Consider the following 12,309-nt stretch of genomic DNA (forward strand, 5'->3'; position numbering starts at 1 on the left):
AAATCCAGGATGGTTTTCACAGGGCCAGTATTTATAAAGTCTTAAATTTCTACTCCTGTCCTATTTGAGAAAGCAAATTTAAGCAATTTAGGAAGCACTTTGCATTTAAGCAGAAGTAGTAAGAACAGCATGTTTGCAATTTACCACACAAACTGTGAATTTTGCTATTGTTGGATTTTCCTTGGTGTTGAGTAAAGTTGAGTCCTTTATTCATCCTTTTTTTATTTTAAAAGTAGCGGGGGATCCCTGGGTGGCTCAGCGGTTTAGCGCCTGCCTTTAGCCTGAGGCATGGTCCTGGGATGGGATCGGATGGGTCCGCATCGGGCTCCCTGCATGGGGCCTGCTTCTCCCTCTGCCTGTGTCTCTGCCTCTCTCTCTGTGTCTCTCATGAATAAATAAAATCTTTAAAAAAAAAAGAAGAAGAAGAAGAAGAAGAAAGTAGCTATGTTTAATGAATTATTAGAAGCTATACTGGTTGTGATGATTTTTAAGCACATTACTTAAAAATACCACAAGAAAAAAAAAAAAATACCACAAGATATTCTAAATAATATTTTTTTAGTGAGATAAAGATGGCCCTAGAGTACACCAAAGAAATTGTTCTAGTGACTATTTTCTCAGTTGACTCAAGGATGGTAATAGGTAGTTTTCATTCTAGAGGCATACAAGACAGGGCAATTCACTACATTCGTTAAATGCCTGAGAGCATTACAGCTTAATTTTCTCCCTGATCCCCCAGTCCAGAAAACTTTTAGAATATCCAAAGAGCATTTACTTATATGCTTATTCTGCCTTAAGGTGGTTTTACTATAATGACATAAATTACCTGTAAATAATGGAAAATATTTCCATGTGAGATTCTGAGAATCATTATAGTCTTTTCCTGAAAAAAAATTATTTATTTATGTCATAACTGAAGTGGTAAAGGAATTCTTGTATATGATTTCCTTTACAAAACCATTTGAAAGACAATTTGGAATTTATAGTGTGAAGTGACTTGAGCTTTTCAGTTGTTGAACACATCAAGGTGCAAAGAGGGTGGTGTGCTTGGAGAGGTCATAGAAGCTCCACATACCCCCTGTATCTATACGTTTCCCTATATATCTATTCCATTTGCCTATTCCTGAGTTATATCCTTTATAACAATTAGTAACCTTTTTTTTAATAGCTTGAGTAAAAAACTCTCAGGTACTGAGAGCATGAATATTCTCCATGGATACTTGAAACAGAAGTTAAAGTAGATAATAAGAGCACTTTTTATTAGATGGTATATTTTTTTCCTACAGGCATTTTTAAGGTGTTGAGAAAAGTGTTGGAAAAAATTGTCTATCATAATTCTGGTTTCACTAAATTTATAGTATATTATAAATTTATATATAATATATAATTATTTAATTATATAATTAATATAGGCTAAGTCTTCATTTGTGATAAAGCAAATTGTAAACTTAATTTTTATATAGACTTCTCATCCACACATTTCTGTGCCACAAAAACACAATAAATGATTCCTTTTGTATATATCATTGATCAGTATATCTCCTACAATTACAAAAAAGAAAAAGAAGATACTGTGTTCATTTTATTCCTTAGATCAGTACAATGGAACATGAATTTTCAATAAAGGAACATGGATTTGAAGTTCAACTCAGAGAGCTGGAAGACAGTAATCGAAATTCCACTGTTGAACTGAGGCATCTCTTAGTGACTCAACAGAAGGCGGCCAATAGGTGGAAAGAAGAAACAAAGAAACTTACTGAAAGTGCAGAAATTAGAATCAGTAGTCTAAAGTAAGTCCACTATTAATTGTTTGATACATTTTACGGAATAAATTATTTAACATTTAATGTCCTTGCCATAATCTTCTTGTAAAAATATGTTATATTTTTTATTCAGCAAATATTTACTGAACTGCTATGAAAAATACTAAGCATTATAAGCCCAAACTCATACTGCATATTTTTGTAAATTTTATGCATATTCCACAAAATATAATGATTTTTTTGATGAACATGACAGTTTAGAATCTTAATACTCTTTGTATATAGGTATAACATAATAATGTTTTGTGGTTGCAATAGAATCTGATTGATTTGCAAAGCCTAAAGAATTTGCTCTGTGGCTCTTGAAGGAAATGTTTGCTGATCCTTGCCCAGAAAGTACTTGAGCTTTTATGCTGAATGCAGTGGGATGCTATGAAAGGCTTTGAGCCTTTGAGTGATGTGGTCAGGCTTAAGTGTTCAATAAGTCAGTTTGATTGCAGTTTGAATAATAGATTGTAGAGAGGCAAAGGATAGAAGGGAGAGGTAGACAAGTACTCTAATAATTGATACATAAAATGATTGTAACTTGGATTAGGTTTTAAAGGGTTGGAGATCATTTTAAAAAGTTTGTTTGAGCCATGTTAAATATGAGCTGCCTAGAAAACATTTAAATCGGGGTATCAACTAGTCATTTGAGTCTGTAAGTTTGGAATTCAGGGAAGAGATTGTAAAGGGAGCTATAAATGTGGGAGTCATTAACATGATTTTAAAGTCATAGGATGAGAACATGTAGAAAGGAAGTCCAGATAAATTAGACTGTCTGAGGACTGAGTTCCAAAAGTTAAAGTCTGGGGAGATGAAAAGTCCACTGAAACAAACTGAGAAAGAATATCCAGAGAAATAAGAATCATGATAGAATGGTTTAAAAAAATTTTTTCAGGAGTATAAGCAATAATAATAGGTGATATTTACTTAGCACATGTTTGTTGTTCTAAACAACATACATGTACTTAATTAATCTTGACAAACCTACAAAGTTGAGGACATCATTTACATTTTACAGTTAGAGAAACTGAGACTGAGGGAGGTTAAGGAACTTGTTCAAAGTCACGTAGCTAACAAAATGACCAGTAATGACAATATGCTCTTAACTGTTGTTTTATAAAATGCTGCTAATTGAGTAAGGTTAAGACAGAGAATGGACCTTTTAGTTTGGAACTCTTTGATGGTCTTTATTAGCCATGAAAAGAGCAGTTTTGGTAGAATGCTGGAATAAAAATGTATTTAGAATGAATTTAAGAGAAGAGAATTTCTGTTTCCCGTTTAGTGGTGAGCTAGGCAATTTGACAGCGCTCCACCACAACTAAAAAAGTTAAATGAAGTATAAAAAGCATCTATTAAGAGCATTAAAAGAACTAAGAAAAATAATTTTTACCAATTTTGCCTTATCCCAGGAATACTAAATTATTAAAACATTAGAAAATAAGTTAGTATAATTTACCGCATTAACTTTTTTAAAGAGAAAAATCATAAGGTGTTCCCAATAGAAACACAAAGGGCATTTGATAAAATTTGATATCCACTTAATGATATTTCAAAATGCCTCTTGGCAAATGAGGAATAGAATTTTTCTTTTTTTCTTCTTAAAGATTTTATTTATTTATTCATGAGAGACACAGAGAGAGAGAGAGGCTGAGACACAGGCAGAGGGAGAAGCAGGCTCCGTGCAAGGAGCCCGACGTGGGACCCAATCCCGGGTCCCCAGGATCACACACTGGGCTGCAGGCGGCGCTCAACCGCTTCACCACCCGGGCTGCCCTAGAATTTCTTTAATTTTGTAAAGATACCTATTCTAAAGCAAACAGTATTTTTAATGGCAAAAAAAAAAAAAAAAGTTAATGTCCTTCGAAGATTGGGAAGATAATAAAGAAGTTCATTATTACCACTTCTATCAATATTTGTATGAGAAGTTCATATCAGTGTACTGTGCCAAGAAAATTAAATAAAAGGTATACAAACTAGAAAGGAAGGAAGGAAACAGTCAATCTTCACAGGCAACATGACCGTATATATATTAAGTCCAAAATAATTAATAGATAATAGGCAAATATTCAAAAATCATTATATTTCTACATACCTGCAACAAATATTTCAAAATAAAACTTTAGTAAAATTTACAATGCACCAAAAAAACATCAAATGCTCAGGAATAAATGTAATAATGTGTTAGACTTCTATATGAGAACTGTGATTTCAGGAAGATTAAAGAAGACCTAAGTAAATAGAGACCAGGTTAATTGATCAGAACACTCAATGTTAGAAACTTGTTAACAACCTCCTCCCCCAACTATCTGTAGATTCAGTATAATGTCAGACAAAATCTTAGGACATGGAGCAGTATCTAAAACATATTATGTGTAAAAAAACAAAGTTTACACAGGGCATATAGTATTCTACCCTTTAAGAGGGGAAAGTGTACTTGTGTTGTACATATATATACAAGCATGGTATATATAGACTATGTTCATACACATATGTGCATATTCTTTTCTTAAAAATAGATGACCAAAACAATAATTAAAATGGTTATCTATGAGGAGAGAGAAAGGAGTAAAGGATGAAGACTAAACTTCTCTGAATGAATCTTGTCCTATAAATATATAGGCTTGAAACTATATAAATGTTCTTTAATTATGTCTTAAATCAAAATTTTTAAAAACTAAAAATTGAAAGTAAAATTAAACAAATGAACTTAATTGTATAGGAAGTTCATGGCTTAACTATACAGATAAGTTATTTCAAATGACGTTAAACACAGTAATTAGACTATATCCCTGGTGAGATAAATCCTAAGGATAAAAGAAAATGTAAAAAACCATAAATTGCTTTTAGTAGTTATATCATTAGAAATAATATTGGTGTTATTATTATCCTGAAACTTATAATTATAAGATAAAGGAATTGAATAATTATATAAATGCCTTTAAGAACTGAGATTTTTATAATAAGAGGGAAGAAACTCAAAATAAATAAAACTTGTATTTCTAACTTGAAATTGGAATATTATCATGGGAACTGTACTCTTACAAACATGTATTTCCTGGCTTTGTCCACTTAAGGAACCTAGAGGCAGTGACCAGTGTTCAGTTGCAATGACGTATCCTAAAAGAAAACAGGACTCTTTAGAGAAATGATTGATTACATATCTAGAATAGGAAAGTACAGTATGAGCCTAGGAAACACTTTGATGTAGCAAAAGGTAAAGGAAGGTATCAAGATTATTTGGCTCCTGTCAGAAAGACCCTGGAGCCAACTTAAGTAGGCCCCCTCTGGCTGATGTGTGAACAATTTGAACATATTTTTATGATATTTTTATTCAAAATATTCTTTTGAATATTTACAATAAATTGAATTATGTCAAATATATTAAAAATCCGTGACTTCAGAATGATATTTAATTTAAAAAGCCTTTGGTCACCTTTGGAAGACTCTTGTTATGGTATAAAGCAAGGTTTGTCAACTATAGGCAAATCCTGAAGGTGAGATTGTTACAGACTCTTCAGGCAGAGGATACTTACCTTTCCAAATAGTGTAGAAGGACTGCTTCTACTGGCAAAGGAGGTGTGATAGAATTTAGGGATTCAAGGACTTTGCTTTGCCATTGTTTAGCATGGATTACCAGTGTGCCCTTTGGCAAAGCCAAAAAGACATTTGTCTTGAAAATATCCAAAGACATAGGGATGATTCTGGATCTATGTACAGAGGCTGGGGATGCTGCTACACATCCTATAATACACAGAACAGCCCCTCATAACAAAGGATTTTCTAGTCAAAGATGTCAGAAGTGCTATAGTTTGCCGTAGATGACCTGCAAGAAAAGCTGGTGACCTTTACCATGCATCTTCACATGACTCAAGAGTCTGAAAGAGAACATCTGCCAAGAGGCAGAAGATGGAATTGCTGTAGATCCAAGTAGTGCTCCACACTAACATAGTGGCCTAACATATCAGCAACAATGTGCATGAGTTGCCACAGTGCCAGGTGCCCTGCCAGCCTTCAGAGACTGCTGCACAAATTTCTTTGGTCAACACCAACCCAGGACCAGGCAGCGGAGGGAATGCTGGAAAATGTGGTTCCAGCTTAGCTAAGTTGATGCAGTCCAAAGCCACCACCATGAGTTTGTCATAATTTAATTAGTAATATTGGGCAGTTCACAATGTTTACATAAGGAAATAGGAAACCATATAATATAAAAAAGACTTAAATGAACGTCAAATGATTACATTACATTTATGATAACTATAATTTGCATATATACTATTTGCCACTTTACAAACATTTAATGATCACAAAAACTTTATGAAGTAAATGCTGGAATATTCCCTGTATTAGAGTTCTCCAGAGAAACAGAACTAATAGGGTGTGTGTGTGTGTGTGTGTGTGTGTGTGTGTGTGTGTGTGTGTGTAAAGGTTTACTTTAAGGAATTGGCTCATGTGATTGTGGAGCTTAGCAAGTTTAAGGTTTTTCTGAGGAAAAAAACTAACAAGCTAGAGACTTAGCAAGGAGTTTCACTTTGAGTCCAAAGACATTCAGGCTGGAGACCTGAAGAGCAATTGTTACTGTTCAAGTCTAAAGGCCGTCTCTTAAAGAATTCCCTCTTGTTTGGGAGAAGTCAGCTTTTTGTTCTGTTAGGCCATCAATTAATTGTATCAGGTCCACCCACATTATAGAAGGCATTCTGCTTTACTCAAAGTCCAATGATTTAAATGTAAATCTCATCTAAAACACTCACAGAAACATCTAGAGTAATGCTTGATTAAACATCTGGGCACCACACCCCAAACAAATTGACACATAAAATTAACCATCACACTCTCCATTTTACACATGAGGAAACTCTAGACTTTAAAAAATTTATAAAGATCCATAATCCATTATCTATAATTTTAGATTTGAAAAAACTCTGGAAATAGACTTTTCCTAAGTTAGCTGCCTACACTTTGATGGCAAATCCTGACTTGAACTGACAGAAGGCTATTTATGGTATAGATATATCTGTGTGTGCACAACATACCCATCTACACGTATATACAGATACAAACATATTTCAATTATTGTGCCTATTCATATGTTTTACTGAGAAATATTTGTGACTGTTGTAATCTCTATCCTACTCTAAACCTGTAAAATATTTCTCTTGGATGTCTTAGGTTTTGCTATATTATATATGTAACTTGCACACACCAGCTAATTACTCCCAGTAAGTTACTTATAGTGAATGTGTTTTATTTTAGTTTGTATTCTCTGAAGTATCAAGCAAAGTACTTTGCCAAAATGAAGCACATAGAATATAGAATGTAATTGCCTTGAGTCTGTCAAAATAGTTTGAACACAAACCTGTCTATTGCTTTCATCTGGGCTAGAAAGATTGTTAAGGCCCTTACAACTTATGAGTTCAGGAATAGTACTTGATTTTTTTTTTAAATAATTCACCCAAATTATATACACGTTTTATTATCAAGGAATTTTTACATGATTCCCTTGAATTATCCTGTTATTACATAGGAGTCTATGAGTTGTAAGATCATCCATATTTTTGAAAGGATATTTTATTAGTTCAGGAAGATCAAATAATGTCTTCAAAAATTATAGATATCTTAAGCTTTAAGTCTTTTGATCTTGGATTCTGTACATTTATGTTTTAATATATAGGATTAAATATATTTGGGATCCCTGGGTGGCGCAGCGGTTTAGCGCCTGCCTTTGGCCCAGGGCGTGATCCTGGAGACCCGGGATCGAATCCCACGTCAGGCTCCCGGTGCATGGAGCCTGCTTCTCCCTCTGCCTATGTCTCTGCCTCTCTCTCTCTTTCTCTCTCTGTGACTATCATAAATAAATAAAAATTTAAAAAAAAGGATTAAATATATTTGACCAGTAAACACCCTAACTTATGCAACAAATGCCCTGTAAACTGAATTCTTACATCTGAAATGCTCTCATTCATGCTTTTATCTTTTTTTTTAAGAGTTTATTTATTTATTCATGAGAGACACAGAGAGGCAGAAACATAGGCAGAGAGAGAAGCAGGCTCCATGCAGGGAGCCCGATGTGGGACTCGATCTCAGGACACCAGGATCACACCCTGGGCCGAAGGCAGGCATTCAACTACTGAGCCACCCAGGTGTCCCTCATTCATGCTTTTAAAATAACCTGTAAAGTAAGTGCTCTGGGAAGAAAAATTTGTATAGTTGTTTTCAATTATAGATAAATCATTAGTCTCACAAATTATTTTTCCTTCAAAACATAAATTGAGGCAAAACACAAAATAGAGGTGTCCCCACATGTGGTATGCACAAAACATCAAAACAGAGTGAAGATGAAAAAAGAAGAGTAGACTTGAATCACCTTAGAGGAAGATGGAGAACACACTGGTGACATAAAGCCAGATGGGCTATAATCATAAAAAGAAATTGAGTGAAATACTTTTTTAGTAAAAATATGCAGAATAAATCTGAAAACATGAAACTTTAGTAGCTGTAGTTATTATTTTTTTTTTTGCTTCTGCCAATTAGTATTTTATTTTTTAAGTTTTTATTTTAATTCCTATTCTTTAACATACAGGATTATATTAGTTTCAGGTATACAACATAGTGATTCAACAATTCCATACAGCATCTGATGCTCTCACCATGACAAGTGCATTCCTTAATCCCCATCGTCTATTTAACTCAACCCGCTACTCCCCTCCTCTCTGGTAACCCTCAGTTTGTTCTCTGTAATTGAGTCTGTTTCTTGGTTTGTCTCTCTCTTTTTTCCCTTTGCTCATTTGTTTGTTTCTTAAATTCTACATACGAGTGAAATTGTATGGTATTTGTCTTTCTGTGACCAACATGTTTCACTTAGCATTATACACCCTAGCTCCATCCATGTCATTATAAATGGCAAGATTTCATTCTTTTTATGGCTGAGTAATATTCCATCATATATATGCATATGCGTATATACGGATATATACTACATCATCTTTATCCATTCATCAGTTGATGGACACTCAACTGCTTCTGTATCTTGGCTATGGTAAATAATGCTGCTATATACAGGGGTGCATACATCTCTTTGAGCTAGTGTTTTTTGTATTGGGGGAAAACTCAGTGGTGTAATTGCTGAATTATAGGGTAATTCTATTTTTAACTTCTAGAGGAATCTCCATACTGTTTTCTAGAGTGGCTGCACCAGTTTGTGTTCCCACGAACAGTGCATGAGTCATCTTTATTCTCCACATCCTCATCAACACCTGTTTCTTGTGTTGTTGATTTTAGCCATCTGACGGGTGTGAGGGGTAGCTGTGGTTATTTGATATAATCAATTCCTTGCTATCTACTGATAAAGTGATACTGGATTGAAAAGTCATCTATCTTTTGGTAAAACTCTTCCTAATGAGCTTATTCAGGATAACAAAAGGCTTCTCTGAATGCTCAAAATTTAGTTTTCAATATTGAGAAACATAACAGATTTTAGAAGTAAACGTTGATCTGGCATGAGAGTTGAAGGTGGGAAATACACTGCAGAAGATCCAAAGCTCAGCAGTGAATAACAATTTTGGAGGAACATGTTTGCTGGAACATAAAGATACTAGTAACCAAAAATTAATAGTAAATGACATCTTTAATGATTCCTGGTTTGTAAATTCTATAATAGCAAATATTTAATGAAATATATCTACTTATTTTTTAAGACGCAACAAATCTTAACACTAAAAGATAATAAATGTGGATATCTAAGAAAAATATCACAAAAGAGAGTTCTTATTTAATCATGTTATGGAATACTATTTCCACAGAGTTGATTTTCACTTACTCTTCTCTGTTCAAGAGTTTCATTACCCACTTTGTTCCTGAATTACTAATTTCTTTTCCTGAAGCTTTCAGTGTAGTCTCTTTGGGGAGCGGTGGGGAGAAAAAGAAACCATAGCTTTAAAATCGTACATATAGCTGCTACAAGAATGCTAATAGCAGCATTTTTCCTAATTGTCCCCAAATGGAAATGCAGATGCCCATTAGCAATACACTGGATAATGGCATTTATTTTTATTACTCTATATTATCCTGACACACCTAGACTTTCCTTTTTCTGGTATATTCCTAAAATTAGAATTGTTGAGTCATAAGACATGCATATTTTCAACCTTAGTAGAAAATGCCTCACTGTTTCCCAAAATAATTGTAGCTATTTACATTCTTGCAAGCAATATATGAGAATTTCTGATAATCCTCATCTTCACTCAGTGAATGAAGTCAGATGTGTTAAATTGGGCAACTCTAATGACTGCTGGTCTCTCATTGTAGTTTTAGCTTGCAATTCTCATATTTCTGCTAAAGTTGAGCATCTTTTTATATGTTTATTGGCCTTTGAACTTTTATTCTGTGAAGTGTCTCTTCAGGTCTTTTAACCATTTCTCTTTTGAGTTGTTTACCTTTTTTTCAGGTGTTGCAAATATCTTTTCCCATTCTGTGGCTAATCATTTCTCTCCTCTTGCTCCTCTGTTTTAATAAAGAGAAGTTCTTAATTTTAATGGAGTCATGTTTATTTCTTTGGTTTTATGGTGACTGCTTTGTGTGTCTTATTTTAATGACTTCCTTTCTATCCTGAACTCTAAAGATACTCTCTTTCATCCTGCCAAAAGCTTTACAATTTTACCTTCTACATTTTTATCATTTTTTAATCTGGAATTAATTTTGTGTACAGGGTAACGTAGAAATCTAGTAACCATTCATCCCTGCAACCTTTAATGACAAACTTGTCATTTCGTCACTACTTTGCAGTATCTCCTTTTCATAATTTGTGTCCATATGTGTGTGTCTGTTTCTGAACTTACTTATGTTTGACTGGTCTGTCCTGTGTCAATACCATACTGCTGTGTTCATTATATCTTTAGAAGACACTTTTGAAAACAAATACAAGATTAGATAAGTGACTTGATACCTGATAAAACTATTCCTCTTATTCAGTTTTTCAAAAATACCTATTGTTGGCTATGGACATTTCCATATGGCATATTCAAATTGTGTTCTTACGTCCCATAAAGAAATGTGATGAGATTTTGATTGGAATTACATTGAATCTGTAAGTAATTTTTTTTTAAGATTTTATTTATTTATTCATGAGAGACACACAGAGAGAGGCAGAGACACAGGCAGAGGGAGAAGCAGGCTCCCTGCAGGGACCTTGATACGGGACTCGATCCCAGCACCCTGGGATCACGACCTAAGCCAAAGGCAGATACTCAACCACTGAGCCACCCAGTCGTCCCAAATCTATAAGTAAATTTGAATCAAGTTAACATAATTTAAAATTCTAAAGATTCCAGTTTTTTGGACATGAATCTCTCCATTTGTTTACATCTTTTTTAATACCTCTCAATAAGGTTTATTAATTTCTTTGTACAAGTCTCACACGTCTTTGTTAGATTTAGTTGGTATTTTTAGTATTCAGTATTTTTATATTATAAATCATATCTCTCATTTAGTTTTCTGACCTTTGCTTGTATAAAGAAATAGAAATGCTTTTTGATACCAGAAATCTTGTGCAATACAAAAAGCTGTAGATTCTTTTCAATTTTTCCTTTCAGCAGCATTATTGTGATATGATTTGCATACCATGTAACTCATTCTGTTAAGCATACAATTCACTGATTTATAGTAATTTTACAAAGTGGTGCAAGCATCACTTCAATCAGGTTTCAGCACATTTCTATCAAACCACAAAATCTCTCTCTTTGCTAGGAGTACCAACTTCCTATTTCTGGCAATCAATAATCTACTTGCTGACTCTATAGATTTGCCTATTCTGGACATTTCCTCTACATGGAATCACATATTTTATGCATCTAGATTTCTTTCCCTTAGCATAATGTTTCTGAGATTCATCCATATTGTGTCATAGATCAGTATTGAGTATGTTTTTATTGATGAGTCAGTGGAATGGGTATATACCACATTTTGTTTATCAACTCACCAATTGATGGGCCTTTGGATTGATTCCATTTTTTCTTTTAATTGTGGCAAAGTATACATATAATATTTACCATCTTAGCCATTTCTAGCATACATTTCAGTATTAGTACATTAGTATTAATATTAATATTAGTACATTAGTATTAGTATTAAGTACATTCACTTTGTTATGTTACCATCACAACCCATCCTTCTCTGAAACTTCTTTTCATCTTGAAAATTGGAAACTCCATATGTATTAAACTAAACCAAATTAAACTCCCCTTCCCCCAGCCCCTGACAACCACCATTCCACCTCTGTCTTTATAACCTTGACTCCTCTAAGTACCTCATACACGTGGAACCACATGGTATTCATTACCCCTGTGACTGGCCTCTTTCACCCAACACAAAGTCCCCAAGGCTCACCCATGTTGTAGTGTGTGCCAGAATTTCCTTATCTTTTAAGGTTGATAAGAATGAACTTTCTTTTTGTTTTCTATATACTTCACAGCTTTTTTGTCTCTTTTCTCACATTACTGTCTTATGTTTA

General features: G+C 33.9%; 1 protein-coding gene across 3 annotated transcripts in view; it reads left to right on the top strand.

Moving 5' to 3' along the window:
- The window catches only part of SCLT1 (sodium channel and clathrin linker 1), a 173,551-nt gene that overhangs the window by 122,640 nt on the left and 38,602 nt on the right, over positions 1–12,309 (top strand). For all 3 annotated transcript variants that reach the window (XM_026014287.2, XM_072755263.1, XM_026014288.2), the window contains one exon: positions 1,594–1,790. In XM_026014287.2, the coding sequence (XP_025870072.2) occupies positions 1,594–1,790 (197 nt within the window). The remainder of the gene's footprint in view (positions 1–1,593; positions 1,791–12,309) is intronic.

This window comes from Vulpes vulpes, chromosome 4, assembly GCF_048418805.1.
Source record: "Vulpes vulpes isolate BD-2025 chromosome 4, VulVul3, whole genome shotgun sequence".
NCBI classification, from domain to species: Eukaryota; Metazoa; Chordata; class Mammalia; order Carnivora; family Canidae; genus Vulpes; species Vulpes vulpes.